This window comes from Bubalus kerabau, chromosome 9 (genome assembly GCF_029407905.1).
Source record: "Bubalus kerabau isolate K-KA32 ecotype Philippines breed swamp buffalo chromosome 9, PCC_UOA_SB_1v2, whole genome shotgun sequence".
Lineage (NCBI taxonomy): Eukaryota > Metazoa > Chordata > Mammalia > Artiodactyla > Bovidae > Bubalus > Bubalus kerabau.
In genome coordinates, this window is record NC_073632.1 from 37,869,675 (window position 1) to 37,889,183 (window position 19,509).

At 35.1% G+C, this 19,509-nt stretch overlaps 1 protein-coding gene across 3 annotated transcripts in view; it reads left to right on the top strand.

The window, feature by feature from the left end:
• TBC1D32 (TBC1 domain family member 32) overlaps positions 1–19,509 on the top strand; it is a 208,130-nt gene that overhangs the window by 158,002 nt on the left and 30,619 nt on the right. For all 3 annotated transcript variants that reach the window (XM_055535047.1, XM_055535046.1, XM_055535044.1), the window contains exons 28-31: positions 2,512–2,595; positions 13,832–13,901; positions 15,618–15,733; positions 16,879–17,033. In XM_055535047.1, coding sequence (XP_055391022.1) covers positions 2,512–2,595; positions 13,832–13,901; positions 15,618–15,733; positions 16,879–17,033 — 425 coding nt within the window. The remainder of the gene's footprint in view (positions 1–2,511; positions 2,596–13,831; positions 13,902–15,617; positions 15,734–16,878; positions 17,034–19,509) is intronic.

The following is a 19,509-nucleotide window of genomic DNA, read 5'->3' on the forward strand; positions in this document are numbered from 1 at the left end:
ACTTTTTTGGAACTGGCTGCTGTTGTGATGGCAATGCCCAGGGAAAAAACACTTATCCCTGAACAATCTGCCTTTGGTTTTTCCTCAGCAGTAAAACCCAGGTCCTCTTTTATCATATAAATATCATAAACTTTGGTTTTATAGTCTACTGATGTCATAGTCCAACCCTAGGGACTGAGTATAATTAAAAGGAGACGGTTTCTAATTTAAAATCCTTTATAGAGATTCTAAGTCTTCCATTCAAAATAAAAATCCACCTAAAACAATATTCAACAGTTTACTTTCTAGGTAGCAATATCCTGGAGTTAATTTACTCTTAAAGTTAAGAAATGTTTTATGTGAATTAATTTCCTGGAGTCGCAGATGATGGAGTTTTTAGTGAACTGACAGGTAGTGAGTTGTACTGAGACAGCCACGTTAGTCATTATGCAGTTTTGTTGTCATCGTTGTTAGAGAGATGGTACAAATAAATTGTAACTGTGGGTTCAACTACCACATGTGAATTAGTTTTTAACATTGTTCCATGACTGTAGTTTATCTCTCAAAATATTTGGAAATACATAGTGCTGTTTGGGTTGCTGGGCAAAGCAAATATATTGGAATCGATAGAAATTATGAACTTTCTCTAGTTGATTCAGTGATGTCACCTTTATATAGGATGCATAAATTACTTTATTATCCTCTAATATATTATGATCTAATAGCATACTTTCATATTTCAGGATCACTACTTGCTGGAAAGTAGTATGCGTTGTAAAGTCTGAAGTTAGTCTGGTGACTCAAGTTTCAAATGTTTTAGTGTTTTAGCACCTTCACAGATGTGTGTTTTGTCTTCTGACATATTTCTAACTGTCTGTCTAATGGCTGAACCTGATCCTGTTCATTGCTTTCCTCATGCTAGCAGTCACACACTTCTTTTCTTCACCTGATTTCTGAAAAATTGAAAAAAATTCTGAAAAAAAAATTCTGAAAAATTATAATCTCAAGAGACAGCATTTTGTAACTTGTAAACAAACATAGAAGTTGAAAGCTCTCACTGAAGGGCTATTATTTACTTACAGATTCATAGAAAAGAAACCACTTGAAAGATTTCTCCAAAAGTGGGAGTATTTGTGCTTATGTGTGTGAAGATAGAACCAATCTATAAATAATCTACAATACTAGTGTTCTTTCTGATCCTTAACTATTGCATTTCATACGTTTAAATATTTAAATATTTCAACTTGAAATCAATATGAATAGAGTTCCACAAATAAAAAACATTTGTTTTTATCTAGAGATGTTGTTTAAGCTGTATCATGAGATGTAGCTTGTTAGACCTGTAGTTGTTGGAAAGCATATGTTATCCCTCTTTGACTTGACATTTCTGGCATGTTGAACACTAACTTTTCCTCATGAATTATATCTTTAAAGCGCTCTTGGATGTGAAAAAGGCTGCATTCAGTTAATATGTGTCACAGTCAACATCCTGAATATAACCAGGCACAAATTTTAAAAGTGACTAAAACTTACTTGCCTAATTACAAGCATATCAGTTACTCTTCAGATACATTTATTTCCAGCAAAAATAATTCTAAATTGCATAGTAATTATAATTCACTTGGTTATATCCACTTTGGTGGTAATATATGCAAATATTTCTGTACTGTTACATTGACAGGCATCTTTTTCTCAACTTTTCTTTGAATTAATAAACTTTTAGAGCAGTTTTAGATTCACAGCAAAATCAAGCAGGAAATACAGAAAGTTCTCGCATATTCTCTCCTTGAAACTTCCCCAACTAACAACATCTCATACCAGAGTGGTATACTTGTTACAACTGATGAGACTACATTGACATGTCATTATTATTAAGAGTCCATAGTTTGCATTAGGGTTCACTCTTGATGTTTCACATTCTATGAATTTTGACAGATGTCATAATGATGACGTGTATCCACCAGTGTAGTGCCTTACAAAAGAGTTTCACTGCCCTAGAAATTCTCTGCTCTGCCTGTTCATCCCTCCCTCTTTCCAACCCCTGCCTATCTTACCTTTGATCTGTTTACCCTGAACAGATAACGTCTGTTGTCAAGTATATAAAACATATAAAATGTGCTTTTGAGAGGGATGTGAGCTATGCATTGATTCTGGTCTTGAAGTTCATGTGATGTTTTTTCTGCATGTGTGAATAATGATGGTAAGATATTATAGCCTAATTTGTGATAATTTTTTTTCTGAATTGAAATCATTTAGAAAATTCTGAAGTAATCCTTAGAGGATCTAAGGATAACAGATGGTTCTTCTCCAGTTTCACATTGAATAGGTTTGCAGTGAAGCTATTTAAAATTTAATTTACATTGGAAAGATTGTTGTGAATATTAAAACGATATGTTTTGAATTGGCCCCCCTCAAGAGCATAACTATGAAGAAGTTCTAATGACTTTTACCTACTGGTCTGTGATTTAGAGATATAGTATCATGTATGATTCTTGACCTTTAATATCCTAATTATTCTCTTGTTTATTACAGCTTTAGTAGAATTACTTGAAAAATTTGTACTTCATCTTTCTGAAAGCCCATCTGAATACTACTTCCCTTCAGTGGAATATACAGGTACAATTTAAACATTTTGCATTTTGGAAAGTGCTTGGTATGCAAATAGATAATGTTTCATCAGTTCAGTTCAGTTCAGTAGCTCAGTCGTGTCCGATTCTTTGCGACCCCATGAATTGCAGCACGCCAGGCCTCCCTGTCCATCACCAACTCCCGGAGTTCACTCAGACTCACATCCATCGAGTCGGTGATGCCATCCAGCCATCTCATCCTCTGTTGTCCCCTTCTCCTCCTGCCCCCAATCCCTCCCAGCATCAGAGTCTTTTCCAATGAGTCAACTCATAGAAAAGTGTAATTAGATGCAAATATACACAAGGTTTTCCATCCTTAAAATCTCTCACTTTGTGTTATATACATTCCAGATATCTTCTGGTCTCTTCTGTGCAAATGTCTGGGTTTCCTTGTTACTTTCTAGCTTTTTTGTGGTTGTTAACTCTTTTTTTTTTTTTTTTTTTCTGTCTACCCATTGAAATTTATTTTTCCTTATGGCGGTATCTTCCATTCTTCAGTTTTTATCCACTATCTCATCTGTTTGTACTGTTTTATTTTGCATACATTGATGACTTCTAAGTTTATCTCTTCTACTCAAATATCTATAAGCTTCATTCTCATATTTCCAGATGCTTGATAGGTAAACATCACCTGAATGTGCTAAAGAACCCTCAGGCTCAAAATGTCCAATAAGAGCGTTACTTTATCCTACCTCATTGAGAGACTTCCTCTGTCTATACTATTTTGGTGGGCAGTGCAATCATCTGTCATCTAAACCAGGTTCCCGCCTAGTCAGCAAACCATATTCTGTGTTCTTAATATATTTCAAACTTAACCCCTTACCTCTGTCTCTCCTCTTCTTTATGTTAGTTTAAGCCACCGTTACTTTTTGCCTAGGTTATTGCAACAGGTTATTGTCTAGGTTATTGTCTTTACCTCATTTTTCTAATTGGAGTCTCATTTTTTTTTTCAGAAGTATTCTTTATGTTGCTTTCAGAGTGACGTATGAAGTGTAAATCTGGCCTGTTCATTCCTCTACCTTTTAGAAGTTTACCATTGACCACTGCGTACAGTTTAAGATTCTTATCATGACACCCAAGGCCTTAGGTTACTCTTCTTCTTTCTTCTCTAGCATCATCCCCTTTTCTCCATGCCTCATTTGTTTTTCAGAAACACTAAACTATTAGCAGCATTGCCAGCCTCACCTTCTCTTCTCCAGATACACATTCATTTATTCAGCAAATTGATATTTTCCTCCACTATATAATAAAATTGCTCAAAGCACTTGGACACATCAATGAACAAAAGAGAGAAAAAAAATCTTGCCTTGATAGAGTTTACCTTTCTATTGGAAGATAGACAGTAGATAAGTAAAACATCCAGTATGTCAAGTGGTATGGTGGTAAGTGAGAAATACACAGCAGGGAAGGAAAGTTTAATGTTAAATAGTGTTTGGATCAGCAGAAGTTGGCAGCAAGATATATGAATGTTTTCAGAGGAAGAAAATTCCAGCAATTGACTAGGAAGGAGACTGGTATAGCTCAAAAAGAGTAAGGGGGAGAATTTTTGGTGTTGAAGCTAGAGAGGATGATATGTGGATGGGGGGCCGATGGGGGCACTCTGCATGGCTTGTGGGATCTTAGTTCCTGACCAGGCATTGAATCTGTGCCTTCAGCAATGAAAGCACGGTCTTGACCACTGGACTTCTGGGGAAATCCCTGATAGAGGGATTTTAAAGTTATTGCAGAATCTTGAACATAGGAGTGACATCCTCAGATTTACATTTTTAAAATATTACTGTGGCTGCTGTATTGGGAAAAGACTGAAGAACAAGGAAGATGAGTTAGGAGGCTATTGAAAAGATAATGATGAAAATTGGCAATGGCTTGGATGAGGATGTCAGTGGAGCTGGTCAAAAGTACTTGGATTCTAGTTCAGACAGTAAAGCGTACACCTGCAATGCAGGAGACCCAGGTTCAATCCCTGGATCAGGAAGATCCCTTGGAGAAGTCAACCCACTCCAGTATTCTTGCCTGGAGAATCCCATGGACAGAGGAGCCTAGTGGGCTACAGTCCATGGGGTTGCAAAAAGTCAGACACGACTGAGTGACTAACACATACACACACACACACACACACACACGTATTCTAGGTATATTTTGAAAATAGGACCAACAGAATAGGCTAACAGACTGAAGATGGAGTGAGAAAGAGGGGAGTCAAAGACCTAAGTTATTGATCTGAGCCACTGGAAGGGTGGATTATCAAACACTGAGATAGAGAAGAATGCATGAAGAATAAGGTTCAGAGAGGAGATTAGGAGTTTGCTTTTATGTTATATTTTGAATACTTGTTACACATTTAAGTAGACATACTCTGTACATGTTGGCTGTTTGAATCTGGAATTTAGGGGGAAGATATGTGTTGAAAATACCAATTACTAAATCTTCAGCTTACTGTATAAAGCTAATGTACATCTCTTTGTCCTGTTTTTCTCATATTCTGACTTAATGTCTAATCCTTCATGTGGCAGCACACTCCTATAGGGTAGTTTCTGTGTCTTACTGGTCTTGTCCTCTGCACCTAGAGTAACAATGTCAGTAATTGTTTGACAAATAAAGGAAAGAATGGAATGAAGGATAAGAGCTTTGTATACTGTGTCAATGCATTTGATTTACTCTATTGCCTATTAAAAATGAAAACGTTTAAGATTTCGGACCAGAAGCTTTACTTGATTCATCTGTACTTTAGGATGCTTAATTTAGTAACTATGTAAAGGATGAGGTAGAGAGAAGAACTGAAATTTCCCAAAGGTGAATATCCAGTAAGTGAAGACACTGTGAAGAAAGCAGAGAGGTAGCCTAGATTCACAGTAATAGATCATCAGGGGATATTGCCCCTCTTTCTCATAAGAGTAACATGACTTTTCTGTTTGCTGAAGAAACCATCCTTCAAATATGCATTTATTCAAGTTAGACATAATGTTTCAAATCTCCATAGAAAGAAAGAAAATTTTAAAGATATATTCTCAGTTTGGGTTACTTATATTTTTTTAACTGTGTTATTCATCACTGCCCAAACACACCCTGTGCATTTGTATCATTGAACCTGTTGTGCTCCTAGTGTTCATTCTGGATAAACTTCTTTCTTCCTCATGACATCCATGTGATAATGTCCAACTACTGTAAAGTCACAGCTAGAATGTCACCTTCCCTCTTACTCTCAATCATAAGTCCCTCCTCTGTGCTCCTATTGCATTCATCTTAAACTACCAATTTGATATTTATCACATTGTGCTTCCCTGGTGGCTCAGTTGGTAAAGAAGCCACCTGCAATGCAGGAGACCCAGATTTGCTCCCTGAGTTGGAGAGATCCCCTAGAGAAGGAAATGGCAACCCACTCCAGTATTCTTGCCTGGAGAATCCCATGGACAGAAAAGCCTGGTGGGCTACAGTCCATGGAGTAGCAAAAAGTCGGACACGACTAAACAACTGAACACACGTATGGCTAATTTAAATTATTTCATTAGTTTCAAATGCCTCTTTCTCTTTAATATAGCTTTTGAGATATTTTGTTAGATTAATTATTCATACCATTAAATAACATCTATGTTCACACAGTACATCTGTATAACAATTCTAAATCTGTTGGGATTTACAAGTACACATATATGTAATTAAATCATAGTGACATCTAATGCAGATTTGGGAAAGGGATAAAAGTGATCATAAGAAAATGAAAGCAAAGAAATGAGAGGAAAACACAAGGTAGAATAAAACAGAAATTAAGGTAGATGAAGAGAATTGATAACTTGAGTCCTGCTTGTGAGTAGAATAATGCACTGAGGCATCTGATGTGCATTATATTATTCAACCCTGTAACTACCCTTGAACAACATGATTTTGAACTGTGGAGGTTCAGCATGCAGATTTTTTTTTTCCCCAATAAATACCTACTACAGTACCACCAAATCCATGGTTTGCTGAATCCATGGATGTAGAGCTGAGTATATGGAAGGCCAATTGTAAAGTTATACTTGAATTTTTTACCTGCTGCATGGGGTTGGCTCCCTAACCCTTGCATTGTTCGAGGGTCAGCTGTACTCTCTGAGAGCAGGTGTATAATCATCACATTTAAAAATCGGGAAACTGAGATTCAGAGGGAAGAAATTAGGGCTAATGAAGAAAATTTTGAAGAAAAGCATCTGTGAAGAAATTACAACTTTATGAACAAACCTGAAAAAGTATGTGGAAAAAAACATACAGAGATTAATGATCAAGTCTGTAAGAGAGGAAATAAGTAAGAAGTGGTAATCATGGAAATTTGAATGCCAGAGGGGCTATCTTCAGTAATATAATCTTCAAATTCTACAGCTCTCTTTGGTACATTGTTCTATTGGGTTATATGTTCTGTAGATAATCTAAAATTAACATTATGTTGTGTGTGTTATCTAAATATACAACAAGGCTGATTGCTCAGTGTGCGTGCATTTACTACCCTCTGTTATATTTCTGAATTATGATGAGGAGATCTCAGATGTTGGCTTTACTGAATGTATTATCTAGGCAGTTGTTGTTTAGTCACTAAGTTATGTCTGACTCTCTGTGACCCCATGGACTGTAGCCCACCAGGCTCCTCTGTCCATGAGATTTCCCAGGCAAGAATACTGGAATGGGTTGCCATTTCCTGCTCCAGGGGATCTTCCTGACCCAGGGATGGAACCTGTGTCTCCTGCATTGCAGGCAGATTCTTTACCACCGAGCTACTGGGGAAGCATATTATCTAGGCAGATAAACCCTGAATGTGAATTTAAATTCTTAAAAGGCTCCAGGTAAACAACTATCCAATAGTGTTTTAGAGAATGAATGAATGAATGAATGAATAGTGTTTTAGAAAATAAAGTGGCTTCCTGTTGATTGATTACTATTTATTATTATGATATGGGATAAGTTTGTTGCTAGTATTGTTTTCTTCTCATGGCTTTAGATATCCTAGTCCTTTATCATTAATTTTTTGGCTAGTGAAACAATGGTTTGCAATTACAAAATTTTATTCTATTTACTTTAAGTAAACAAAAACCATGTTTTGATATAAAAGATGTTTCAAAGCAGACGCTGGATAGATATATTTAGTGTTTTTTCATGTTTCTTGAAATGAGAAATTGATTGGCTTTTTAAAAATGACAGCTTGCTAAACCCTAAGGTAGCTGAAATTAGAATAACACAGTCATCCATCTGTTGTTAGCTCCCTCAGGATTTCAATCCATTATAAAATTTGCAAATCTGGAAAAATCAAATTAGTTTGGCTGTTTATCCCCTTAAAGAAAGAGGAGAGAACAAACAGATAAAAGTTCTGCACACTTGAGGTTTGTAACTCCACGCAGGTGCCTCTCCGAGTCCTAACAGACGTTAACTGTTTGTCAGCTCATTTTCCTAGAACGTGTTGGAGATTTTTCCTTCTATAATTGCTTCTTTAAAATGATAAATTAAGCAATCCTTTCAGGGTGGTAAATATTTCAATTTTATCCTTTTTCTCTTTATGTTAAACAAAATTTTGGAAAAATATCAGGGAACTTTGCATTGTTTCACCTTTCCATTATTAAAATATTTTTACATTTATTATATACAGTTAAATGTCCATTATACTTTCTTTTGATATTCAGCAAATATGCTCTTTTCTGTCTTACTTTTATGGAGGATATTTGTGAGTATGCTAGATAGTCGCAAGGAGGTATATAATATGAATGACCCTGTCCACAAGGAGGGGGGGAAATAGAGCATGTATCTAAAATGATGAATTAAATTAATTTGCAGCACATGGTAAATAGAAAGTAAAGAAATGGAAAACTGCCATTTCTCAGCTGGCTACTTTGTTTCAGGCAATGTGCTAGAACGATTAAGATAGCTTTTTGAATTGAGATTTTGTCAAATGAGGGATTGTGTGGTAATGCCATAGGTATTCAGTGGAGAGTGATCAGTGTTGACTAATATCATAGTGGAAGATTAAAGGAAAAAACAATGATAGAACTGCCTCCTGGGCTACGACAGCTGAAAGAAATAGGAAAGGGGAAGAGTCTTGCAGGCAAGGGCAATTGTGTAATCAATGACATGGAAAAGAATAATACTTTTTTCCAAATAATGCTGACTATATAAGTCGGGCTTTCCTGGTAGCTCAGTAGTAAAGAATCTGCCTGCAATGCAGGAGCCACAGGAGACACGGGTTCAGTCCCTGGGTGGGGAAGATCCCCTGGACGAGGGCATGGCAATCCACTCCAGTATCTCGCCTGGAGAATCCCCATGGACAGGGCCTGGTCGTCTACAGTCCATGGGGTTGCAAAGAGTCGGACATGACTGAAGTGATCACACATAAGTTAGGAGACTTAGATACTTACACTAGCTTACTGGTCATAAGGAATTAAATTTTATGGCAGTAAAAACTGAATAAAATGGATAGATAGCAACCCCATATTTAAAAAGAAGGTACAGAACCTTCAGGCTTATTTTGGGTAAGGAAGAAGGCAGGAGGGAATGGACTGGTTGGTTTCTTTAGAAGTAAAAGTTTTCTGGCTCTGCTATTGATATAACAGGACTTTCAGGAGAGTCGGTAAACAGTCACACTGTAACAGCTCTTCTAATACTGTATTTGTCATCCAGTGGAGATATGCTTTACTCTTCTGAAAATTTATTTGCTGCTGTTACTGCTAAGTTGCTTCAGTCGTATCCGACCGTGTGTGACCCTATAGACGGGAGCCCACCAGGCTCCTCTGTCCTTGGGATTCTCCAGGCAAGAATACTGGAGTGGGTTGCCATTTCCTTCTCCAGTGCATGCATGCATGTTAAGTCACTTCACTTGTATCCAACTCTGTGCGACCCTATGGACAGCAGCCCACCAGGCTCCTATGTCCACAGGATTCTCTAGGCAAGAATATTGCAGTGGGTTGCCATTTCCTTCTCCAGAAAATTTGTTTAGTTTCTCACTATTAGCCAAGTGCCAGCAAAATAGATTTAATTTCTTCTACTCCTGCTCTGTGCTAGCTTTCTATATTAAAAGTAGAACAGTATGTATTACCACAGTGAGTAATTTCAGTCAACATTAAGTTAATTTTTCAACTCATTTTGTTCTGAGATTATTATATCTGTAATTAAAATGATTGGTTATTGTAAATAGTTAATGCTGAGAATGAATTAGGCATTGATGAGTAAGTAGGGCAAGTCTGATGTTATAGGTGTCATTGGTTGATTGACCTTTATTCAGTAACTTTATTATGCTTCGCAGTGACTCTGGGGAATGGAAGTTATATTATCCTTTTGTTTCGTGATTTCAATATACAGAAAAAAATGTGTTAAATTCTATCTATTTGCATCTCCACCTTGCGTCTTGTTTGATATGTAAAGCACAGTTTTTGTTGTTCATTGGATGTTTGTTTATTTATTCATTTAACTCCTCATTCATCCTCTTGATGTTTATTAAGCAGCGTATCACTTATTGTTATGTATCACACACTATTATCCACATTTCAGTAAAGCACTGGTTGCCAGAGGTGTATCAGGGTCCCCTGAATACATCTATTTTTATCATTGAATTTCAGTTAATCATTTTGCTCCATTTTATTTCTGAAGATTTTAATTTCTGCTTCATAAATCGTATTTAGTCCAAGTTAAGTGTAACAAAAGATTATTTCACTCAACTTTTGTGGCCCAAGATCCATTTCTGCTTGTCAGGTTGTCATACTGTATGTCAAATACAAATTAAAATTGAAACTTCTTTTTAGATATATACCCATAAACCATTTTCTGACTGACATCCTACTAAAGGAAACATTCAGTGGAATTTTATTCACTCTGAAGTCACCTAAATCTTTATCATCCTAGTAATTTTTTGAGTGGATATGTGATGTTTGTTTTGGTATACTTAATAACTCATATATTCTCCTTTAAAAATCCTTTTGGAGATTTAACCGGTACTTTCCTTAAAATAAAATTTGTATAGCAACCTATGACTGTCCAATTGAAACTATCTCTAAAGTTCTGTTTTACTTCTTTAAGTGTGGATTTCAACTCAGTGCATAGAAGTAAGCTGTAGAGGTCCATCTACCAACACCATGACGGTTATAAGTAGCAAGGGATTCTTAGCTATATAAGCTGTAGCTTAATTGCTATCATTATGAAATTTAGCAATATTACTAAGACTGTATTGTGATCAAAATAAGTATAAGTCAGATGTAGCTTATCAAGAAATTAACAGACACTTATTTTTAAAAATTGTTATTTATTTTTGTCCAAGGGACTCTCAAGAGTCTTCTCCAACACCACAGTTCAAAAGCATCAATTCTTCGGCGCTCAGCTTTCTTCACAGTCCAAATCTCACATCCATACATGACCACAGGAAAAACCATAGCCTTGACTAGACGAACCTTTGTTGGCAAAGTAATGTCTCTGCTTCAATATGCTATCTAGGTTGGTCATAACTTTTCTTCCAAGGAGTAAGCGTCTTTTAATTTCATGGCTGCACTCACCATCTGCAGTGATTTTGGAGCCCAAAAAATAAAGTCTGACACTGTTTCCACTGTTTCCCCATCTATTTCCCTTGAAGTGATGGGACCAGATGCCATGATCTTCGTTTTCTGAATGATGAGCTTTAAGCCAACTTTTTCACTCTCTTTCACTTTTATCAAGAAGCTTTTTAGTTCCTCTTCAGTTTCTGCCATAAGGGTGGTGTCATCTGCATATCTGAGGTTATTGATATTTCTCCTGGCAGTCTTGATTCCAGCTTGTGCTTCTTCCAGTCCAGCGCTTCTCATGATGTACTCTGCATATAAGTTAAATAAGCAGGGTGACAATATACAGCCTTGACGTACTCCCTTTCCTATTTAGAACCAGTCTGTTCTTCCATGTCCAGTTCTAACTGTTGCTTCCTGACCTGCATACAAATTTCTCAAGAGGCAGATCAGGTGGTCTGGTATTCTCATCTCTTGCAGAATTTTCCACAGTTTATTATGATCCACACAGTCAAAGACTTTCGCATAGTCAATAAAGCAGAAATAGATGTTTTTCTGAAACTCTCTTGCTTTTTTGATGATTCAGCAGATGTTGGCAATTTGATCTCTGGTTCTTCTGCTTTTTCTAAAACCAGCCTGAACATCTGGAAGTTCACGGTTCACATATTGCTGAAGCCTGGCTTGGGGCATAGCCCTGTAATTAATGCAGAGCATTGTCGGTGAATACGATCTTCACTCTTGTTTCAAAAACCTGTAGAAAACATTGAGTAGTCTTCCTTGCTCAGCCTCTTGCTAGGAGAAGTGCAGAAGTGGTATCCTTCTTCCCTAGATGCAGAGGTTCATCTTCCAGCACCATAATGGTTATAAGTAGCAAGGGATTCTTAGCTATATAAATTGTAGCTTAATTGCTATCATTATGAAATTTAGCAATATTGCTAAGACTGTATTCTGATCAAAATAAGTATAAGTCAGATGTAGCTTATCAAGAAATTAACAGACACTTATTTTTTAAAATTGTTATTTATTTTTGTTTAAGAAATTACCCCTCTAGACTAGGTAGTTGACCAACCAGTCTGGTTTGCCCAGGACTGTGAGAGGTTCCTTGGAGAAGGCAATGGCACCCCACTCCAGTACTCTTGCCTGGAAAATCCCATGGACAGAGGTGCCTGGTAGGCTGCAGTCCATGGGGTCGCGAAGAGTTGGACACGACTGAGCGACTTCACTTTCACTTTTCACTTTCATGCACTGGAGAAGGAAATGGCAACCCACTCCAGTGTTCTGGCCTGGAGAATCCCAGGGATGGGGGCGCCTGGTGGGCTGCCATCTATGGGCTCGCACAGAGTCAGACACGACTGAAGCGACTTAGCAGCAACAGTGGGAGGTTCCTAAGGGCTTGAGACTTTAAGTACTAAATCCGTGCAAGTCCTTGGCAAACTAGAAGTAGGTTACCCTTACCAGGAATGCAGAAAGATGAATTATTATTGCTTTAAAGAGTAGATATTCAATAACAGTGATATTTAATTTATTCGTACCTATCTCTCTACCTCTTGTCTACCCATATTTTAAAATTCAATTTGAATGCCACTTCTACCTAATCTCTTCCTCTTATGAATTCACATAATTCTTCACCTGTATCATTTTTGTTCCACTTTTCACTTTAAAACATCTTTATCTGAATTTTCTATATACAAATTTTATCTCTGACACCACATGGAAAGTTCTGTAATAAATCTGTAATAAATGATGTATGATTTATCTTTTATCCCTTATAGATTCTAGCATGGTGCTCCATACCTACTTTATAAGAAGAGATTTATTAAAAGTAAGGAATAAATTCATGAGTGAAGTAGGTGTATTGTTAATATGAGATATACCAGTGTGTAATAGGAAAAAAAAAAACTGCCAATACAGAATTCAGAAAACCTAGATCTGTCACTAGGTAAATTTGTGATTCTTGGCAGTTCCCTTATTTATATGTGTGAGAGTGTGAGTGTGTGTGTGTGTGTGTGTGTGCACACACCCATGTGTGTACACACTACAGTTTTGTCAGCCCAAAACTGAAAGTTTCAGCTAGACCCTCCTTGCTATCTCGTGATGCTATTGACTCTTGAGTTTTTATTTGGTCATCCGGTGTTGTCAAAGACCAGTCCAAACTTTCAGCTTGTCCTGTGGTCAGTCCTCTGTACCATACACCCCCTTTTTCACTTTTGGAAGATGACCACAATTTGTACTCTATCAAGATATCTACATGCAGGAATAAACTTGTTCAGTCCACCTTTGTAAACTGCTGTGCATTTTAAGTAGAATAATACCAATTATTCCTTTCTGACACTGACCATTTAAATATTTCAGATATAAACAGCCATACTTACCTATATTTGTAATTCAGAATCTTATATATGCAATGCTTGATGAAAATACAATATTCTAGACCATTTTTGTGTTATGACTTTTGTATTTGGAGAACCAAGTAAAAGTAGATTGCTTGAAAATTATGATTATTTGTTTTGTATTTAATATATTTTAAATGCTTTTTTATAGGAGAAAAAAACTGTTTTGTAAAAGGTTTCCTGTTAATTTTTTTGAAAAATGTAACCGACAGCTCTTACAAGAACAGGATTGATCAGTGTGTTTTGAAGATTCACATTAAAATATGTAAAAATATTGCTTTCATCAATTTTCAATTAAAATGTGATTATTATGCAGACTTTTATACATTTTTATAACCCAGTGTTCTATTGTTTTTAGCTACTGATGCAAATGTGAAGAATGAAAATCTTTCATCTGTGCAACAGCTTGGCATTAAAATGACTGTCAGGTATATTATAGGGAAATATCTCCCTGTGCATTTCTAGAATTTGTTTTTGTCTAGCTAATATGTGCTTAATATTGTTTAAGTTAACAATCAACTATTTTGTATAGTTTAAATACAGAGTTTATCATTCAGAAAATGATAACTTTGTTTTGAGGATATTGGCACATGGTTAAATTACCCTTGCAGGTAAATCAGTTATGGTTCATTATTATTTCAGAAGCTAATTACAGCATATTTAAGTCTCTATGACGATCAGGTTTTTTCCAAAAAAACATTTTAAGTATCAGCACATTGGTAGCACAGTCATACCATTTGCTAAAATATGATTAATTTTTATTTTCAGGCTATAACTATAGTTAATGAGTATAAAAGTATCTTAATGATAGATGCATAAGTAAAAGCAGAATAAATAAATTATAGTAGTTTGAATTTTTCATACTCAAATTATAATTTTCAAAAGAAATGGACAAGCTAAACAGACTGGGTGTGAAGGTATGAGCCCTTCATTATTAAATGGGGATCTTGACAGGCCCATTCTATCTGTTCTGTTGGATCATCTTCAGAATTAAGTATAAAGAAGATGCATGTGAAAGTTTTTTAAAAAGACTGTAAATCCATAGCATTATAATAAAATCTATGATAGTGATTCTAGCACATCCACCTATATCACATAGGGTATATAACCCACTGATTATGTTTTGTGACCCTGTACCTGCCTTTTATACTGTAATGACCTATTTCCATTCTAAAATGGAATCCATAGATAATATGAGCAAGCTAGTCACATATTTTTTTTAATTCAGTTTGATGTCTTATTGTTAAGACATAAATGGAAAGTGACTTATAATAAACTGTTTGTATACAGTATGAGACATAGCTGGCACCTATGAATCATTGTAGCTGTGGGGTAGCTACAAATGGAGATGGATTTTATTTTGGTGTTTCAAATATTACAAGAGGGTTGCCACTAGCAAAGTGACTTTGCAAAATGATGAACAGTCTTAGGAAGGCTTCAGGCAAAGCATAGGAACTATCTTTCCCTAACTTACACTTGGTTTTGTTCAGTGTATAATAAATAAGACTAATATATTATGATTTTATATGAAGCTCAATTAATTTCAGATAATTATAAATAAAATTTTCATCTATACAAATAATAGGTAGGGCATTTATAAGTTGTTACTGTGCAGGGCTGACTGTCCCATGTCTAACCTCCTGATGCTCACTCATCAAGTATCAGTGGTCCTCCAGTCACTGTGGCAAACTAAAACACTCCCATAAACTTCCAAAACAGTGCCATACTCATGTAGAATCACTGGACTAAATGAACCCTAAAATTGCTTCTAGACTTAGCATTCTGTCAAGCTAGCCTGTCAGCATTCCATGTTGTAGATTAAATTCAAGAAAAAGTGCTTATATTCTACTACTCATCTATAGTATCTGTGTTTCATTCTTTCATTACTATTTCATTTTCCTTTAAAGTTACTGTATTTACCAGATGAATACTGCAAATTCTGATATATCATAATTATCAGGTACATATATGGGTGTTATTTTTTCATGAGTGCTCTGTATAATAGTTATGCCAAAAGTAGAAATTTGAAAACTTAAAACTATGAGATCTCAAGGGAACTACAGTTTGATGAATTTTAAAAAATGAATTTACTATGCAAGGCCTGACATTTTTCATTTTGTATGTTTTCTGGACATTTAATTTAGGTATGGCAAGTTCCTCAACCTGTTAAAAGATGGTGCAGAAAATGATCTTACCTTGGTTTTAAAGCATTGTGAGAGATTCCTGAAACAGCAGCAAGCTTCTATAAAATCTTCTCTTCATATCCTTTGTAAATGACTGACAGTACTTTAACTCTCTTCATATGCTTTTCAGAATTCTTGGATGTAATACTTTAAAACTTTTGTAGGAAAATAATACTTAAACCTATATTAGTGATTTGCTATATCTTTATAGTATTTGATTCTATTATTTTAAATAGGTACTTTATTAGATTGAGTAGTAATTATTAAATTCAACCTTATTAGTTAAATCTTGAATAATTAGTTATTAGAACATATTTTCGGGTGTATATAGAGAAACTTTAAAATAGATTTAGTAAATCAAAATAATTGACTCAAAGGATAAAGCATCTGCCTGCAATGCAGGGGACCCTGGTTCGATCCCTGGGTTGGGAAGATCCCCTGGAGAAGGAAATGGCAACCCACTCCAGTATTCTTGCCTGGAGAATCCCATGGACAGAGGAGCCTGGCAGGCTACAGTCCATTGGTCGCAAAGAGTTGGACAGGACTGAGCGACTTCACACAGACACAGAATAAGAATAAAACATCCATTTATTTTATTTGTATTGGTTATCTTTCAGAAATAGAGTTTGACTTCAAGAAAAAAGTTTATACAAGTCATTTGCATTACTGAATTCTAAAAATATGTGGGCTTTTTAAATACTTGATTATGCTAATAATTTGACAGATAACCTAACCTAGAGAAAGGATGGTACTGTTGTGTTAATGACTTGAACAGTGTGTTTTCACAAAGTGTATAGTTTTTTCCTCTTGTTGCTGGTGATTTTGGCCTCCCCTGGACATGTCAACAAATAGTATATTAAAATAGTTACTGTGCAAGTAGTTTTTTTATTAATAAAGTTTAATTTTAGAATCTGCCTACCAATATAGGAGGCACAAGAGATGCAGATTTGATCCCTGGGTTGGGAAGATCTGCTGGAAAAGGAAAAGGCAAAAGAGGAGCCTGGCATTCTACAGTCCATCGGATTGGCAAAGAGTCAAACACAACTGAGCATGCACACAGGCATTTACATCAATAGCTTATAAGCTGGTTGAAGACAAAATGAGGGCTAACTATCGTTAATATCTTTCTTGATAGAGATTCTGGAAATGAATATTTATGGAGTTCTAGTATTTCAGCATGTAAGATAAAATATTATAGAAGTTCCTTAACTGTGCTTTTCAGTCTGCTTGCAGAGGAATTACACTAGCCATGACTGGTTTGTATCTTCTTTGTTCATAATAATGTTGGGCGACAAAGATAAAACATTCCGATTTCTTCAGCAATTCTCCAGGCTTCTGACTTCAGCTTTCCTTTGGTTGCCAAGACTACATATTTCTGTAAGACTTTTCAGTCTGTTTTATAGGAATGTTTTAAATTTTAAGGAAAATCCTCTTTAGATTCAATAGGATCTTATTATTTTATTTGTAGAGTGTGTTATATACTCTATATTCATTTTCTGTCTGAATGCAGTTTTGAGTGATTCGTTTTGAAGATACACATTTGATATTTTCTCAAATACTTACTGTCTTACCTAAAGATAACTGAATGAAGGATTAATAATAATAGGTGCATTATTAAATTTTAAACTTGTCATTTAATTGGAAAATTCCATATATAAATAGAAAACCTTTGAATGAATATTTTTATTGTTACTTTGTTATAATCTCTGGTTAAATTATAGTATAAGAAAATAATATGTTAGTTGAAATTGTATCCATATTGTATAGAGGAAAAGCATACTAATTTTATATACATTTTGCCAATCTATGATGAGTTTTGATTAAGATATTATAGTGTATTTTTTTATTTAAAGATTTTACTAGTTCTCTGGGATCCAAGTTTAGTTTAGAGGTAAGTGTATCCCTAATTTATTCATGATTCTGCATTTTGTTTTACTTACTTACTGCATTTAAGACCTCCAGCTTGGGGAAAGTGTCCATTATAAGCCATGCTAGTGCTTTTCATGACAGACTGAACTTGGACAGCAGAGTCACACAGTACCCAAGAATAAGTTGTTAAGGGGACTAGAGAGTATCTATGTCAAGTTAAATGAAAGCATTTATTACATGTTCTTAAAGTAAGTATTTGTGATAAAGAAAATAAAAGCAAAGCACCAAGGAATACATTAAATGTTAAAATTTTATAATTTATGTCTGAAATAGCTATATGCAATTCCTGAATAAGACATTCTCCTGCTTGTACTTAACTGTAACTAGAAATTTGCTGACATAAAAGGAGGAACCAAAGACAAAAGAGTATGTACTAGCTTTTCTCCAATCAGTGGAACTATTTTCCTTCTGTTAACCAGAATTTGGACAATTCTTTAAATTGTGCATGAAGATTTAGAATATCTGAAAATGCTTATCAAAAGAGTTTTTACCTTACATTTGTAAATGAGAGAAAAATTTTTAAGTCTATCACACATTTTCATGTCAAGTATTTTGAAAAGATACCTACATGCCACTAGTTTTAAGTATTCTACTTTAGTGTTCGGATTGTGACCCTGCCAGACATCACCAATGAACTGCTTTTAACTATAATTTTATAAAGTTGCATTTCTGCTTTGACTCTTTAAACCTTTTTTCTGACACATTATTTTACTTTTAACATGAGTGATGTTGTCTAATAGCATTTCTTCCCCTAAAACTGAAATCAGGCAGTACTCTAATTGCTTTGAGTTTATTAGATTAACCATTTTGATAGCTTCATTTGATATGTAATATAGATCTGTGAATGGAATGGAGTGACATTACTCAAGGGTTTTAGAATGAACTCAATGTAAAGCTTTATACTTTTCTGTTAGTGCAGCTATATCGTCAGTGAAGACTCACACAATGCCTTCTTTAGTATCATTTTTTTCTTTTCAACTATAGATATACCAAGTTGAATATTTTATTACCAATAGTTTGTTTTACTGTCTTTGTAAAGCAAATAACATTCTGCTAACATTGCTCTTCCAGGATTCTGTCTAGAACTGTTAGCTAAGTGCAGTTACTAATGTCTGTATAATCACCACTCCATAGTTTAAATGTTTTTTATTTAAACTTTTCATTTAATCTTTTGGATTTTTTTTTTTTTTTTTTTTTTTTTGCTGTGTCACTTTACTTGTCAGTGCATACGGTAGAAGACTTAATATATTACTTTAAAAGTGGCCCTTTTCTATTATATTTGTTCCATTGGTTCTAAGCATTACACTGACACTTTCTATGCAGGTTGACAAAATATGCAAATCTGCATTTACCAAAAGACATGTTAAAGACACTAGCTTTAGCCATTAATAGCACAGACTTTTCCACCATCTTTAGCACAATACCATGTTAATGTAATTAACCTCAGAAAAGCTTCAGCCTGTTTGCCCTGAACCCCATTCTCTTGTTCTATTTTTTTTTCCTTTTGTTCCATGGCCTATATTGATTCCAAATATGCTCCTTAATTTATGTATTTATTACTTACACACTTAAATGTAATCTCTCTGGGGCAAGGTTTTGTCCACTGACATGCCCCACCATAATTATTCAGTAAATATGCTGAATGTATGAATTAATGTTTAGATAGATATGTGTAAAATTCATACTTTAATTGAAGAAAGTAGGGAAAACTACTAGGTCATTCAAGTCCCTTATGATTATACAGTTGAAGTGACAAATAGATTCAAGGGATTACATCTAATAGAGTGCCTGAAGAACTATGGACAGAGATTCATAATATTGTACAGGAAATGGTGACCAAACCATCCCCAAGAAAAAGAAATGCAATAAGGCAAAATGGTTGTCTGAAGAAGCCTTAAAAATCGCTAAGAAAAGAAGTAAAAGG